This window comes from Phymastichus coffea, unplaced genomic scaffold (genome assembly GCF_024137745.1).
Source record: "Phymastichus coffea isolate CEN01 unplaced genomic scaffold, Cenicafe_Pcof_1.1 PCOF00005, whole genome shotgun sequence".
NCBI lineage: Eukaryota > Metazoa > Arthropoda > Insecta > Hymenoptera > Eulophidae > Phymastichus > Phymastichus coffea.
Genome location: NW_026706816.1, coordinates 6,204,664 through 6,223,276, shown reverse-complemented (window position 1 = coordinate 6,223,276; position 18,613 = coordinate 6,204,664). Strand labels below are relative to the sequence as shown.

Sequence of the window (18,613 nt, the reverse complement as noted above, 5' to 3'; positions counted from 1 at the left end):
AGTAATCCCCTCCCGATAAAATACACTTATGCCAACGTTTTTTTCCAATCCTCGAAACATGCCAAATAGTCCCTTTCCGGTATAGCCATCAGCGCCTTCTTCGATTCAGCTCTTATCTCCTCAATCGACTCGAAACGCGGTCCCTGGAGTGGTCTCTTGAGTTTTGGAAATAGCCAGAAGTCACACGGAGCCAAATCAGGCGAATACGGTGGTTGCGGAACGATATGCGTCGAATTTTTGGCGAAATGGTCACGAAGAACGAGTGCAGTGTGAGATGGTGCATTATCGTGATGCAAAAACCAAGAGTTGTTGGCCCATAATTCTGGTCTTTTTAGACGAATTGCTTCACGCAAACGACGCATAACGCTCAAATAATATTCCTTATTAACAGTTTGGCCGGGTTGAAGGAATTCATAGTGCACCACACCACGAAAATCGAAGAAAACTGTCATCATGACCTTGATTTTTGAACGACTTTGACGTGCTCTTTTCGGTCTGGCCTCGCCTTTAGCACGATATTCGCTTGATTGGTCGGTTGTTTCAGGGTCGTAAGCATAAATGCAAGTCTCATCTCCCGTAATCATGCATTTGAGCTTGTCCTGATAGTCAGAAAGCATTGTTTCACACACATCAACGCGGCGACTTTTTTGCAAGAAATTGAGCGTTTTCGGTACCAAATGAGATTTGACTTTTCGTAGGCCCAAATGGTCTTTCAAAATTGTTTTCACAGATCCTTCTGATATTCCGATCATATCAGTAAGGTCTCTAACAGTCAACCGACGATTTTCGAGCACTAATTCCTTCACTTTATTGACGTGTTGGTCATCTGTTGACGTCGATGGTCGTCCGGAGCGCTCCAAGTCATCAACACGTTCTCGACCCTCTTTGAAGTCTTTGTACCACTTATAAACATTTTTCTGCGACATGGTAGAATCACCAAAGGCCTTCCGCAACATCCTCAACGTTTCCGCAGCCGAAATTTCATTCCGCAAACAAAATTTGATGGCACTTCTTTGCTCAATTAAATCAGACATTGTAAAAATCGAAACATGCACTCTTGGTCGTTTGGTAAACACAAGCGTAAATATATTACTGATGATGACATTGACATGAAATTTGTCCCAGATGTCATTCGCAGTCTTACCAACTCAAGAAAAAAAGAACTAGCCCGAAATGTTAAGCCCGCGAAGTTCAAATTGAAAATTCACCTTACTTTTTGCCCACAGTAGTATGTCAACTCAACTCAAATCATATCGTCATCATCATTAAGCACAGTTTTGAAGCATAATTTCATATACGTTGTTGCATGTTAGTTGACACAGAACGATAGATAAAGTCAACCTGCTACGCATGGCGTATGCTACACCTGAACGAATGGCGCTTGCTATAGGAGTCTGACGCGAGCTAGTGTCAGCTATTCCGATGAGTGAGTCTGGCGATCTTCGCCGGTGGAAACGTCCCACTTCTCGTATATGGAATTGGGTCTCCTTCTCTCTTACTCCCTGATTCAACCTTACTTGTTGCATCAAAATGGCCGCTGCTGCTTGTTTACGCGCCCTTCGCTCTCGGTACCAGTGTTAGTTTTCGCTTCCTGGAGTGCTCGATCGTCCTTCCAGTCACGTGCATCCATTGTGTATATGTGTGTATGTGTGTCTGAGTAGAGAACTAAGAGTTTTCTCTACATAGTAGCAGCGTAGCGCTCAGGGTGTCGTCATTAACCACCAGTTGCTCGTCTTCATCTAATGCAGCGGTGATTCCAGTGGCTGGGCGACCCTGGGCGCCAGGCGAGAGTGTATGGAGTATAAGTATGTTGTGCATAAGTTTTCTCGGCTTTTTTCGCTTGTTTGTCCATTTTCCGCGAGTGTCGGCATGCGTTTTCGTGTGTGTGTGGACTCGGCCGCCTCGTGTTTTCATCGTATATTTCTACTGTTTCTCTCGGATTCTTGTTTTTCTGCAGTCGTATGGTCGATATGCGGGTGAAAAATTCTCCGGTTTTCCACTGACCAGTGCGTATCATTCGGGCTGTCGCAAATTATCACTGTTTTTTGGTTTCACGGTGGTGTCATTGTTTAGTAATGTGTGCACGCTCCTTGATTTACTTTTTCATGTCGACCGGTCTCGTTCTTTTCGCCTGCTGTGCGATCGCGTCACTGGCTTCTAACTTTGTTTTTGTGGGCATGGATGGGCCAATTCATATAAAACACCGTGTATCGGATTTGTGGGACGGCAGTATAAATTATTTATGCGGCCACGTGGCGGTCGCCGGTAAATGCGGTAGCCGGTTTTAATAGTAATGCATTGCTACACAGTTTGCTTTATTTTTACCTTTTTTAATTTGATTCTGTGATCAATAGAATCAGAGATATTTTTGTTTAAAGAATGGCTTTTCTTTCACAAAATTTTCCAAAATTTATGACTGATATTGTATATGTGCTGAGGATGAAAAATAAAAGTAATTAATCGATTCGACTGAAACATGAAGCCGAGATTTTTATCATCATAAATACATTTATATCATCCAAACGTAAAGTACCGGAACTATATAATTTTAAACATTGTTAGCGGCTTACATCGCCTCGCAGCTGATGACGCTCCGCCCGTGTGATTTAACTCGCGAAATAAGGAATTCTTGTTACAATATGTATATATATAGAGTTCATCTACAGGGGTTGCGACTCCCTACGTCGTCTGAGGACAAACTATAGACCTTAGATTTTAATTTTTTTAACTCAAAATCACGTGAATTTTTGAAGTTTGAAATAGCTATAGTGAATTTTGTTTTTAAGTTATTATATTCAACCAATATTACTATTATTGCTTATGAAATTCGATTATTATGGTATTAATATAAATTCACTAAAAAACTGATTTCGCAAAAGTAATATATATGTGTACGTATTTTATGAGGCAACTTGAGCCAATATGAAAATACTGCCATGAAATAATGATAATCTTCATTTCTATGTAAACTACAATTGATGATAAACGAAGCTTTTTTCGCTGATAAAACAAACTTGAACATCATAGCGCGCTTCGCGCGCTCAAATCTAATGACATGAACATACATTATATATACTTGTATATAATAAAAATATTAATTGAAATATTAATGATACAATTCTTTATAAACATAATTTTTATCTAAGGAATCATCTTTGATTACCTAGATAAATTTTTAATGAATCCTACAATCTCACTCTAGACATGGCAACATAAAGTTGACCATGATTAAAAACATCTCTTCGAAGATCAATACCAATTTTATCGAAAGTTTGTCCTTGAGATTTATTAATAGTTATAGCAAAAGCCAATCGAATTGGAAACTGTCGTCTTTTAAACGTAAGTGGATATTGATTTTCACAATACAACGTAATTCGATTGAGAAATACAATGTTATTGCGCTTGTCGCTTGTCAATATTTTACATTTTAATAAATGATTAGAAAAATCAAGTACTTGTAATTTTGTTCCATTACACAATCCTTCATCAAGACTAATATTTCTGATCAACATCACTATGCAAAATTTTCGTAAACGCAATCGATGAGGAGGGAAGTTAGGAGGGTTCATTGTGTTGAGATATTTTGGTAAAAGTACTTCTTCCATATGACCATTATCACAATTTTCAGTGCTATCTATGCCCGTGTAAATATGTTCTGTACTTTTATCTAACAAATTAGTGACTCTATTATTAATTTCATCTACATCAGCATTTCTGGCAGATAAAATTGCACAATGACTAATTTCATCAAATTTTTTCTCTTCTATTAAATTGCCGAAAATGTTTTGAACAATACATTTATTTGGCGGTAATATACATTGTTGAGGAAGCTTAATATTATTATCATGATCATTTAATGCTCCATTACCAACATCTAACAAATATTTAGCAAAATCAATTTCATTTGGTAAAACTCTCATGTTAGTTTTCAAATGAAATAATGAAAATAATGTCTATAACTGTGAGTTTTTAATAGATAAATTTAGTATTTCATTGCGCGATCCATTGACTTTAATCGGAAGCAATTGTCTAAAATCGCCACCTAAAACCATTATTTTACCACCAAATGGTTGATCATTATTCATTATAAATTGTAATGTTCTATTTACAATTTCTAAAGCATATCTGGGAGCTATAGAAGCCTCATCCCAAATAAATAGTTTAGCATCTTTTAAAATCATGCCTTCATTAGATTGTATTTTAATATTTGAAGATGAATCATAAGCATTGGAACTGGTAAGCCAAAAGTTTTATGTACTGTCTTTGCATTAGGTAGTTATATTGCGGCAATTCCAGTGTATGCCATTGTTGAACATTTAATATTCTCTGACATTAATAGATTAAAAATAGTAGTATAAATAAAAGTTTTCCCAGATCCCCCTTGTCCATCTGTATAAAAGCAAGTAGAGCCAATGTAATTATCTGAACGCAATGCTTTAAGAATATTATCAACTATTTTTTTTGTTCATCATTTAATTTTTCATATTGTTGATTGCCAATTTGTAATCGATGATTTCCAATATAATTGTCATAATTATCGATAATGTCAATCATTAAATTTTGGTCCATTGATGGGAAGTCAGCAATACTTTTTCCTTCCTTAATCAAAATATTATTTATTTCTGAACAGGCCATAACCCAATAACCCCAATAAACCAATAACCAAGAGATATTTTGAATAAGGACCCTCATTTTTTATCCCGGATTCGAAAAGAGCAGGAATTTCTACGTTTAGATAAAGTATTATGTTGAGGAAGCGGTTCACCCCCCCCCCCCCCATCCCACCGGGGCTAGGGTGAGGTTAATAAGGTATTGATTACCCAGCCAGTGAAGGTAAGGTATCGATTACCTAGCAATTAAGGCAAGGTATTGATTACCCAGCCAATGAAGGTAAGGTATCGATTACCCAGCCAATGGAGACAAGGTATTGATTACCCAGCCAATGAAGGTAAGGTATCGATTACCCAGCCAATGAAGGCAAGGTATTGATTACTCAGCTAATGAAGGCAAGGTGGGAATGCTCAGCCGATCAAGACAAGACGTTAACTACAGATAGAGTTATGGTCAAGATTGTAACACAACATTTATCTCATAAGATGTTCAAAAATACCCCCATTCAAATTTATGCAGTGTTGAATTCTACGTTCAAAATTTTCAACTGTGGACATCAAAACGTGACGCGGAATAGCTTGCAAGCTTGTATGATGCGTTGCATCATATCTTGCCGTGTTGTTGGTTGCTGTGCATAAACAACATTTTTCAAAAAGCCCCATAAAAGGAAATCTGGACTTGTCAGATCTGGTGATCTTGGACACCACTCAGTAACGTCACTACCAATGCCTATCCATCGTCTTCGGTATCGTTGGTTCAAGAAGTGACGAACCATTAGTGAGCGATGATACGGTGCACCATCCTGTTGAAGCCATAATCGTCTTCTGATTTCCAAGTCCACATCTTCCAATAATTCTGGTAATTCATTCTGCAGGAAATCAAGATATGCTGCGCCGTTGACATTCCCATCGAAAAAATAAGGTCCTACGAGATAACTATTTATTATACCGCACCAAACTTGAGTCAAAGTTATGTGATACGGATGAAATCTGCACAGCCGCAAAAATCTAGCGGGTGTTGATCTTGGGATTCCAGTACATCTCTGAATTTCACGCAACGAGATATGATGATCCAAATCAACCATTGCTAAAACGACGAGAATTCGTGGATCATCGTTGTTCGGCATCCCTCCTTTTAAGTTAACTAACAAGTAACCCTACCCAAGTGTCACTCACCGATTTTAACCAAACTTGGCACATCGTTAGAGCACTAAAAAATATTGAACCCGTGTTTTTTTATTTTGGCCGAATCCACTGTTAAGGGGTAGAAACCACCCCTAATAACCCCTAACCAGGCTAACCCACCTAACTCTGGGTAGAGCGAGTTTGATTAATTATTTTTTCACAAGAAAGTTAACTTCTCAACCCGGATAGGCTAACCCATTTATAACCTGATATAACCGATCCCCACAAATCACTATATCCCTTATACACCATCCCTATCAACCCCTAAGCAGGCTAACTCACCTAGCCCTGGGTAGAGCGAGTTTCATCAGCTGCTTTTCTATAGGAAAATAAAGATCATAACCAGAGAAAGGTCAACAAAATTTTACTTTGTAATAAAACTTTTGTATAAAAAATGAGTTAAAACCTGTAAATTTCATAGAAATAAATAAGACCGCAGCCAACTCGTTGGAATTCTCTTCAAATAAAATGTTCATTCGCAAGCTTTTTTTTGTAACAACGACTATACTTTTCTTGTATTATCTTTGTATTTTTTTTAAGGTTTAAAAAGTTGAAAAAAATCTTTTGACCTCAAATATTTTGAGAATAACAGTAACTGTGATTTGAAATTACTTTTTGAAGAACCGTCGACATTAGCGTGACCTAATGTGCACCGCGTGGAGGTTATCGATCGGATTTTGCACATCATTTGGCCATGAAAAGGGCCGTTTGGAATTTTAAAAGATTTTTTATAGTAAGTGGAGTTCGTTTAAATATCATAAAATTAGTGAAGACAAAAGTAACACGAAACAATAAAAAATGTACTATTATTTAAAATATAAAATATTCATAATGAAATTACTATTATTATTTTAATATTTATGTGGAATTAACGTATTGCTTACAATAGTGTGGTTTATCGACATTGTCAAGAGCAAAAAAGTGGTTTATTCAAAGACATTTGGTGCACCATGCACATGTGATAATCCCAAATAGCATACAAAAGTGGCATTTAACATTAGTATGTTGAAAACAATACTGAACAGGGGTTTGCCAACTATTTGGTTTTTCAAGTACGTAACCACTTTTGTACCATCCATATTTGAACATGTTTATAAATCGTGGTGAAGAAAACTGGTTATGCGTAAGAGATTGTAATTTTAAAATGTTATTACGTATATGTAAGTTAATGCTAAAATTGTACAACATAACTATATCTGAAAAGTTTTTTACAAAATTTTTCCAAGGTCTAAATCCATAGACATCTAAAGGCTGTATCATTCCCGTCGTTCCAGCAGGTATAGTTTTAATTTGAATATTTTTCATACCTGTATCCAATTTTTCAAACACTTTTTCATTTTGTCCAGTCCAAGAATCTAAAATTAACAAACTATCCGTATCAACTGCAAGTAAAAAAACGTTTTTAAACCATTCAGTTACAATATCAGATGTTAGTTTTCCTGATTTTGAAGGTAAAACATAAATATTATCTGCTTTATAAATAGTAGATTGTACCAATGGTCCAAATTTACCATCAGGTTCTTTTAAAACTATTAACAAAGGTGAGTGTAGTTTTCCATCTGCTGAAACGATTGGCTGAATTGTATAACTATGTGTTAAAGAATTTATCGACTGTGCTAGACATTCTACTTTTTGGGTGCCTATGATTGATAAAGTACGGAACCTCTAGATTAAACCCTGATTGGTCAGAATTATAAAGATTTTTATTACCTCTTGCTTCTACTTCTGACCATACCTCGTCTACAAATTCAGAAGCTGCTTGTTTCAATTCGTATTGATTTGTCAACTGTGCAGTAGTAACAAACTTATTAATTTTTCTTGAAACTATTCCATGTTTCACTTTAAAATTATGCACCCATTTTGGCGACGCTTTAAAATATTTTGAAGCTAATTGTACACTTTCTTTTGCCAATAACCCCCATCTTTTTAAATCGATATCATGAACAGGTAAACGATTTTCAGTAGCATTATTGAATTGCTGTAAAACGTATTTTGAAATATTGCGTAACTTTTCTAATCTGGATCCTCCTTCTTCTATTTCTTTTTCCCATCTGTACATTCTCTTATGTTTTACTATCTTAAAATTTTTCTTTACTGAATCCAAACTTCTCCTTTTTTTAGTACTACTTTTACGCCAAAAAGTAACTGCTCGTTGTTTATAATCCAAATCGACATCCTCTGATTGGTCAGAAATTTCTTTTTCTTCATAGTCATCGAAATCTTCTTCTACTTCATCTTCCACGCTTATAGCATTAGCTTCTACGCTATCATCATAGTAACATAAAGTTTCGTAATTTTCAACAAAAATTTTAGTATTCGATGAAACTTTTATTAGGTCTGTTAAATACGAAGCAAAAGATCGTTCTTCATCTGTTATTTGACTTTGGATATTATATGCTGGGTCATTAAATGCAGAATACAATAAATTCAAAAAAATTTTTCGGTTCATCAGCATGGTGGGCTATTTGAATTATTATTGAATAAAAAGAAAGAAAAAGATACTCGTAAGTTATCAAATTATTTATTCCACACGGTTCTTCTGTTTCTCTTTGAATTTATTTCTTATAAGTTGATATAAAAAATGATAGTAGATAAATTTAAATTATGTTCTGTTTTTAGTTGGTATAGGTATTTTTAATGATGCTTAAGGTTGACGTTTCGATATTATTCCTTAGAATCAATTAATATCATCTGATTGCGCGTAAACTTAACCCTGAAGGTACATACAGGACTAAAATACCCGGATGTAAAATTGAAAAATGTGTGAAAAATTCACTTTTGATCTTGTAAATCTCTAAATATAATATTTATACTTTAATAAAAAAATGTTTGTCATATTTCCAGAAAAATTTACTTTTGTTAAAAAATATTATATTTAATAAAATATAAAATATATTTAAATTTAATAAAATAGAAAATTAAATCAAGATACGAATTGTAAAAGAGACCGTAAATACATCCACAGTGTACCAAACTGAAGCTTTAGGATAGTACACCTTAAAGGTTAATTTAAATTAAGTTTTTTATATTTTTTATGTATTGAAAGATAGAAGCATTTTAATACTTGGAAATTGATAGGGGCGGTTTATGAGGATTGTGCGGATTTGTGCGGATGAGGTACATCAAGGTTCAGGTTGTGTTGGCCTATCAGTGGTTATGATCTTAATTTTTTTACAGAAAAGCAGCTGATGAAACTCGCTCTACCCAGGGCTAGGTAGGTTAGCCTGCTTAGGGGTTGATAGGGTTGATTTATGAGGATTTAACGGGTTTTTTAGGATAAGATATATCAAGGTTAAGTTTGTGTTGGCCTATCAGTAGTTATGATCTTAATTTTCTTACAGAAAAGCAGCTGATGAAACTCGCTCTACCCAGGGCTAGGTGAGTTAGCCTGCTTAGGGGTTGATAGGGATGGTTTCTACCCCTTAACAGTGGATTCGGCCAAAATAAAAAAACACGGGTTCAATATTTTTTAGTGCTCTAACGATGTGACAAGTTTGGTTAAAATCGGTGAGTGACACTTGGGTAGGGTTACTTGTAAGAAAATTACACTTGAACTATCCTGAGAAGGACTGTTCGTGAATCACTATTGTCATAAACAATACTAAAAAAGTGTTATTAAACATTTTAGTTGAAACTTTGTAGGCTTGTCCGGAATCACACCAGAAAAAAGAATGGAAATAACATGTTATCCCACAAAATGGAAAATGACACTTCTCATGAAGGCTTTGAATACATGAAGTTGACTTTGAAAATTAACCTGAAGTTTAAGCTCAAGGTCACTGTTGTTTGACCCTACAATTTTTTTGGGATATTGGGGTTATTGAATTATTGGGTTCATCGGGTTATTGGATTATTGAGTTATTTGGGTTATCGAGTTATTGGGTTATTACAATTAACCTTACCCTTGCCCGATCATCCCTGTGCATAGATGAAGAAAATCATAAATTTGACCCCTACATGACCTTAGGCGGGGGGGGGGGGTTAACTGCACCCCACACATAATACGTTATCTAAACGTAGAATTTCCCGCTCTTTCCGAATCCGGGATCAATAATATGGGTTCCTATTCAAAAAATGATTTTGACCTTCAAATGACCTTGAAAATGAATCTCAAGGTCAAATCGGATTTCACAGAAAGGTTGCCCCCATTGTCCCAAACAGCTGTTGTCTGAACAATTTTTTTTACAACGCCAACCGTTGAAAATTTCGGAGTGGTTCCTTTAAAATAGGACACCCTGTATAGTAATAATAATCTTAAATGGAATAGTTCTAATTGTGTTGGGCTTATTGAAAACATGCGACCTATACAATTAAAATACCTTTTTCTAGTTACCCACGATGAAGTAAGTTGACTATTAACTTTTGTTTTCTTGTATGTATAATATTTTGGGATTTCTGTATAATAATATTGTCGTGCTGTTTCATTATTTGCATTTAAAATAAAAGAATCAAGTAACATACTACTGGAATTATTTAAACTTGATAATAATGTTGCATCTTCTTCATTCTGCATAATTGTGATTGTTTGTTCATTAGGCAAATGTACTGGTAATCTTATAACGCTGTGACTTTTATCTTGCAATGTTTTACTAAAAATTCGATTACATGCTTCCACAGGACCGACATAACGGATTTCAATAAAATTACGGCATTCATCTTGTTCTATAATATCACTATTCTCTGCTTGTCTAATGACAACTGTAGCGGCGTCGTGACCTTTATATATATATATATATATATATATTTGTATAAATATTTAATAGCTGTAATACTTTAAACAATTTCCACATTAATATGGCAATCGAAAATAAGTGATAATTCAGCACAATATGGAACTACCCATCGGTTATCAATTGTATGCCCATTAGAACCTTCATAAACAGATCCGGTATTTGTTCGACGATAATATGGATAACCATTTTCATCCATAGTAGTGTGTGGTCGAAATTCCTTAGGAAAATTTTGTGAACATTTGCCTTTTTTCATGCACCAGTTACCGCAAGGTCCATGAATCATGTTTCTTATAACGATATCACATAAACGTGGATGTTGTAATTTTATTGGTATTTCAGCTGATATAAATTTATCAATTATATCGATTGTGGTAATTTTGTAGCCTTGCTCTAATGTAATTAATAAATGCATGTGAGATAATCCTCTTTTCTGAAATTCAATTAAATCTACGTAAGATACAACTTTTCCGAAGAATTGTTTTTTACGACAACGTTAAGCAAATTATCTTTTTTCAAATCAAATACTCTGGCTACTAAATCAGGCCTGTCAGCGGTTTGTTGACCTAACAATAAGTTTTCAGATATTTCTGGCCAATTTAGGTTACATGTTATTGTGAGAAATATATCAGGTTTTCCTGTCTCATTTACAATAGCCATAGCATCTTAGTAACATTGTTGCATATACCTAGGCGAGCCTGTAAATGTTGAAGGAAGAATCACAGTTTTACCTACACGTCCATTAACATCATTTGCACAATTCCTCATGTGATCGTGTAAACCTTTGTACGTATCAGCTCGTATTTCTTTTTAATGATTCTTGCAATATTCAATTCTATCTCTTTCAATTTTTATATAACTATCTACGACCCATTGTTGGAATAGTCTACGTCCTCTTATAATAGGATTGAATTCATTTTCTCTAATAGCTACCCGATATTTTGTATAATCTAAACGTATGATCCTAAGATTCTGGTTTCTGGCGATGCATGTCCTGATGCCAACCGCGCGTACCATATGGGTAAAATAAAGGATAAATCCATGGTTCTACATTAGGATCCATAGAACTAACAAACTCTAAGATTTTTGTATTTTTATTTCTTATTGTGATATATGATTCAGTTATATCACCATCAGCAGTTGTTGAAAATATTGCAGCAACTTCATTCACTCGTTGAAAGTTATATCTACGTACATCTTGTCCAGGTTTTATTGAAAATGACAAATGTAATTCTGAAGACGATGTATCATTTCTGATATCTGTAAGTAATTGTTGTACGCGTATTTCTTCTTTCATCATTTCATAAGATTTCGCATAAATATTATTATTACGAATTATACAATCTAAAGTTGACATTAAATCATAATCTGTAAGTGCATTTTGATGAATTCGATAATCGACAGCTTCGTTTTGATCAATTATAAAAAGTTGACCATACAACGGATTTTCATCATCGCTTGGATAAAGAGCTGTATTCATTTGATAATATATTTGTCCATGAATTTTGAAACAATATGGACCTGATCTACGGGTTTGAAAATTGACTAATTTAGCATTGAATGAAGCGAAAGATAAAGAATTATTATAATTACGTATACGATCCAAGAATGTTACGTGACAGTTTTGATGTTTTTTCAAAACGACAACGTGTTAGACCGTTTTTAGCTCCGAGTGGTCCTGACTCGGGCGAATTAAACCTTCAGTACGGTACCCCGACCGTGTCAGCGAATGAATCGCGTTTTTGCCGATAATATCCGAGGTTCGTCCGCGCGAGCGGTAAGCGAGAGTAATGGGAAAGAAAGGGGGGGGGGGCTCGCTTGTTTATTAAAATGAACTTACACGGGTACGTTGGATAAATTTATATATATTTTGATACATCAGATAACACGTCTAGTAACAATATCGCGCTACTATCTAGTTCGCGATTTATTAAATAAATATTCAAAAATGCGCGGTCGGTTGTGCTTACACACCTGGTCCCGGTACGCAAACAAATGGATTCACCAAAAGGGGAACCTTGAATACGGTAAGTAGTATTGAAGTGAAGAGAGAGAGAGATAAAAAAAACAATAAGGAAAAGATTTCGGTTTATCGAGAATAGAGGCCGGAAGTACTCACTCTGTTGTTCTGGTCCGAAATATTGTTTGGTTCGTTATGTGGGCAATCACTCCTTTTGAATTCGGTTTGTTTAACTGGTCCTATATATATATATATATATATATATATATATTTCTTTTCTTTTTGTCCAATAATATTCCAATAGGCAATAAGTGAATATTGCTACGATTTTTGTTTACACAGAATTTTTAGAAATAGTGTACTCGGTACTTCGAATATTTGGTTATAACTCTTATATTTTCAAACTCTTAAGTTATAGATTGCAGGCTTCTTGGTTGAGCGCTCACTCCTGACTAACTGAGGATTGCTTCGTTGTTTTCGCCGGTTCATTATATATCTTTTTTCCCTCGCATTCCGTCTCTCTCTCGCACATATACTTTAAACGTTTACGCTTCTCGTATCGGCTCGTCTTACCTAGCTAAGCACGCTAACCGAAGCATGCCGTCGCAGCATGCTGCCGCAGCGTGAATCAGCCTCTGCCGCACGTTCCCACCGAGTCGCGCACACGAATACTGCTGATTATACTATGTCCGAACGGAAATCTCGGGTCCGAGATATTATTTGACAAAATACAATTATAATACAATGAAGCGTCACGTAACAAAGAAAATCGATGATTTTTCATATTCTCCACTGAATAAATTAATAAGTTCAGATGGGAAATCAGAAAATGGATCTAATATTACTGATCCATAATCACAACAGTCATTAAAAGATAGTCCTTTATTGGAAACTTTTTCATCTTTGAAGTGCTTTGCTTGACAATGTTGGCATGATATGTTCATCAATCCTAAGTAATCTTGTTCAACTACATTTACTTCTGAAATTTGATTACCATCAGTAATACGTTGGCGATCAATTTGTCACCTACGACGTTGACCTTCTGTTTCTTTTATTCGCCTTTGTCGTTGTGCTCTCTCTGCTTCTTCATCTGTGCGTTTTCGTCGACCCGTATTTTAAAAGTTATGTGTGAAAAATAATTATTCGAACAACAAATAAACACATAAAAAATAATGTAATATTAGACAATGAAAATAAGGTTGATAAGTAGTAGCAGTTAAACTGCAATTGCTAAGCACCCTCCTCGGACTTGATTATCGGTGATGTAGCTTATAACTGAAGAGAACTTTGCACAGCAAAATAAGGTTTGCGAAGAAAAAAAAAGGAATCTCAAAGAGAAAAGGAATAATGTAAAATATAGTAATGTAAAATAATATCAATGTAAAATAGTATCAATGTCGTTTTGGCTTTTATGTTATTTTAATTATTGTTTGTTTAGTATAATATTTGGCTTGGTTAGGTTTTGAAATTTGATATAATGCTTGGTTTAGTTTGGTTAAGTTAAAATAAAATATATTTATACGTAAACAAAACAGTTACTATGTAAATAAAAAACTATAACATTATTCAAGTTATAATCAATTACAGTACATACACACATTAAAAAGTAATATTAATGCCGGGTATTATAATACTTAAATTTCACGAAAACTTGATCTAATAATGTATACTTTGTGTAAATGTAGAACCTAAAAAAAATAGATATAATAATGAAAAATACAATAATTTAATTAATTTTAGTATTTCGGAATAAAGATACGAACCATAAAAAACAACAATGCAACGGAATAGAATATAATTTTTAGTATCTACAATCCAAAAAATGATTTTTTTCTTCACTTGTAACGGGGTTGCTACCGTTTAATTATTTTATTCGGACGATCGCGTAGATGGGTGCGCGTAATCACCTATATCGAATACGAAAGTCGGAGAGTAAGAGGGAACGGGTGTCAGTCAACCAACAAATCTACAGGAGTGGAATCAATACGGAATAAACACGTCGAAAGTACTGGTTAATATCACGAACGAAAACTCTTTATTGTCCTCTCTGAATGTTACACTAGAATTGGCCCGCGTGTTTATGTTTACAGTGGCGCTCGCACGACGTCAACATACGGTGTCGGATCGCTCGCCGCTCTTTGTTAGCAGAGCTATTACATGCACGCTTCGCTTCGAATACGGAAAATTAGTTATCATGCATGTAATCACGGTCGCGAGATTAGGCTGGCCAGCTTACCTTTATTCTGCAGACGTATAGTACGAAGACGAAGGGAACGATCCGCACTCTCAATGCGGGAAAGTCCGTCTGTTCTATGTCGCGGATCGGGAATTCGCGCGCACGTGGTTTCGCCCTCGATGGCGAAACCTCACACACACACACTCTTGATGCCGCAGGGACAACGCTCTTTAGCTGGCTCAGGCCTGCACTCCGTGTAGCTCGATAACAACTATTTGTTGAACTCTGGGACACGTACGGGCAATTAGGTCGCGAACCTCGGTTCGTTTTCAATCGTGTGCGTTCCGTCTGCTCGCGTGCCGAATTCCGTCGTTACATTTTTCGTCTCCCGGTAAGTGCTGCCCCCGCAGGCAGCCACTAGGTTAGGCAATTAGCGCTAATTTGACGTTTACCGTCACACACTTAGAAAGAAATGTATTGTAAATAGAATTTGTTGTTTTTGCAATTCACAATTTGCAGCTGTGGAACCTAAAAAGATGAATAATATTATACTATATAATATATAATATTATAATTAAAACAGATAGATATTAGCTTAACCGTTTAAAAATACATTGAAAATTAATGACTTATATATTAGCTGTAAATACTAAAAACTTAAATAAAAACCTCTAACATCAAAAGAATTTCAAACATTTCTAATGTTCATATGAAACAAACATGATAATTGAACACAGTGTATCAGAAATTTGAATATATGTATATGTGTATTCTTTTTGTATGCTTTCATGAAGATATTAAATTATGTAGTTTACTAAAAGCGAACAGTATGCATTGCCAAATATATGTAGATATGCTCTATCATTTATTTAAATTTACTTGAAAAACAGTTTAGTATGGCTTATAATAACAACCAATGCGAATGCAAAGACTATTAAGTAATATTTACAAATGAACTTGATTTCAATTGCAGTTGAATAAGCCATCTTAACTAAAATGTGCGTTACAATAAATATGATTACCAGATATACAGCTGCTCATATAAAAACATTCAGTATTTTCAATGGAGGTTACATAGTTGATAACCAATACAAATGCAAATGAGGTTAAATAATAACTTGTAAATCTATATTATATACATAGCTGCTGTTGATTTTTACAGTGAGTAATATTTATTGAATATATAAATGTTCAATGAAGAACCTGAAATGATATTTATAATGACGTTTTAACTATGATTAGCTAAATGAAAAATATAAAAAGATGATTACATCAAAATGTACAATTTTGTACTTATAATATTGAAATTGAATATTTTGATAAAAGAAATGAGTACACCATACCATAATTATATTCACCATAACTGAAGATGATATATTTATCACTCGTCTCGTTTGTATGTTACAACTCATTTGTATCGTCTATGTGATCTACTTTTATAGGTTAATAAAGTGGAATGTGAATTGATGATAAAAAAATTCAATTTCAAACGATTGAGGGCGTCGTGAGTACATTATAATTTATTGAATTGATGACTCGCTATGATCTCTATTGGCATTTATCAGTGTGAGTTTTTTTGAAAGTATTTGTTTTTTGAAATAATAAAAAAAGAAATAATCATGGCAATAGCGTTTGCTATTGATCAAAAGCAATCTTGTTAATGCCAATGATGGTGAAATCTTTAAATATTGAATTTTACGTTTACTTGAATTAGAATTAAATTCATGCAAGAGAAATATATTTGATAAAGAATGTGATCAGGAAAAATAGGGCTTTGAAAATATTTTTATTCGAATGTAGTGTAACGGGGTAAAACCGTTTAATTATTTTATTTGCGCAATTATACTAAAAGGACGCGCGTAATTATTTATGCTCAATACATAAATCGGAGAGCATGTGGAAACGTGCGTCAGTCAACCAGTAAGTCCTCTAATCTGGGAAATTGAGTGGAAGCTATATGAAAAGAGCGAGTCGAAAAATACTTGTTAATAACACGGACGGAGCCTTTTATTGCCATTCAAATACTACACAAAGTCGGCCCGCGCGTTTGTTTACATTGACGCTCGCTCATCGACAACACGTTTTGCCGGGACGCTCGCTGCTCTTTGTTATTAGAGTCGCCGCATGCACGCTTCGAATGTCGGAAATTAATAATTAATCATGCAACCGCGATCGCGAAATTAAGCTGGCCAGCTTACCTTATTATTGCAGGCGATCGAAGGAAGCACAGACAAACCGCACAGCGCGGAACAGTTTTTAATTGTTTGTTGCCGGTCGCGAACACGCGCGCACGGATATGGTTTCGCCCTCGATGGCGAAACCTCACACACACTCTCGTCCTGGCCTCGAACTGGTAGCTGGATGGCACCTGGGCGGCTACGATCACGGACGACTGGCTGTTGCTGCTCTAGCGTGTTGATGTTGATGGCTCGTAGATTGGTGATAGAGATAGCGAAAGCGGGTGTACTCAACGATAGTCGAAGCTTCACTGTTTCGGTTTCAATCGCGCGCGTTCCGTCTGCTCGCGTGCCGAATTCCTTCGTTACGAATTTTGTCCTTCCGGCAGGTGCTGCCCTCCCAGACAGCAATTAAATTAGGTTCTCAGCGCTAATTTGACGTTTCCCGTCACAGTAGTAACAATAAATATTTTATGCAAAACAATTTTGATGCATAATACTAACTTAAAAAGAATTACAAAGTATGTTAAAATATTAATTCGAAACACATCTCATATTAATCAAATTTTCCTGATAAGTTGAATTAAAAAAAAAATTATCAGCCGAAAAAAATTTTAAGTTTTGAACAAAATATGAAACGTTACTTGATATTTTTTTTCCTTTTGTTAAGAATTTTACATTTAGTCTATATGGACCGTTTATTTTGAAAGTGGTGTAAGTCCATTTTCTTTTGTTTCTAGAAAATTAAAGGTTACTATATTTGTTAATTTAAAAATACAGGCAAATCATATGAGGTCTGGCATTGTTTCTATTGTTTAATCAACATTTAATTTGTTTATATAAGTTTGTTTTTGGCTAATTAGACTACGATAACTTATTTATGTGCTGTAAATGGACTTACACCACTTTCAAAATTAGACAATTGTAAAAATCTTTTAATTTCAATTTTGAAAAATCAAATATCGCTTAAAATATACTTCATTTTAATATAATTTTGTTTACAAATACGCATAACAACACATAAAATTTTATTTTAGACGGCAATTATATTGTCATTACAAAATACTGATTACAAGAATTTACTTATTCTCTGCATGTGGTAGTATTTCAAAATATGCATGATGCACCGGAGGTATATAGGGTAGTAGCTGCTTCATGTCTTTATATTTTTCGTACGTAATAGGTCTGGCATTTTGGTACAAAGGCTCCAGGACGATTTTTTCAAATTTTAACGGTCTTCCAGGACGTAGAGGTAATAAATTGATAATTTTAAATTCTGCGTTCGTCATCGTTGTTTTATAAAAAATTGTATATGGTGCAATTTTGAGGAACCTCAACCAACATATTTGCAACCAATTGACCTGTTCCCCATTAGTATTTTTTTTGATCTGTTTTTTAATTGCATTTTGGAGATTTTTTGTTGAAATGAAATTCTCCCGTTTTATTTCATATAAAATAAATTTATCCTGTTTTCTACATTGCGCTATTACATTATAGTAATCTTGTGGTGTGTACACAAAATTCATTTTTCTCAATGCCATTTCTATGATGCCAAAATCTGCATCGTTCGGAAGATATGAATGCCCCGAGAGTAAAAATTTGTGGTCAATTATCTCAATGCTGTTTTCCGACTGGACAATTTTCAACCACATCAATGCCATTTGTAAATTTCGATTTTGCCGAGTACACATGTCACTGTAGGCAATAACATGGCTTTGGGTCGTTACATTTTCTAAGTGCTTCAAACAGCATGAAACCACCTCTTGCGATCCTCT

The 18,613-nt window shown here is 34.8% G+C and overlaps 2 protein-coding genes across 5 annotated transcripts in view; one reads left to right on the top strand and one right to left on the bottom strand.

Moving 5' to 3' along the window:
- The window catches only part of LOC131667483 (NAD(+) hydrolase sarm1), an 836,900-nt gene that overhangs the window by 69,302 nt on the left and 748,985 nt on the right, over positions 1-18,613 (top strand). The window lies entirely within an intron of this gene.
- Positions 3,186-3,920, bottom strand: LOC131667536 (ATP-dependent DNA helicase PIF1-like). Its single transcript, XM_058941007.1, has one exon. It carries the CDS (start codon positions 3,918-3,920, stop codon positions 3,186-3,188), a length of 735 nt encoding a protein of 244 aa, XP_058796990.1.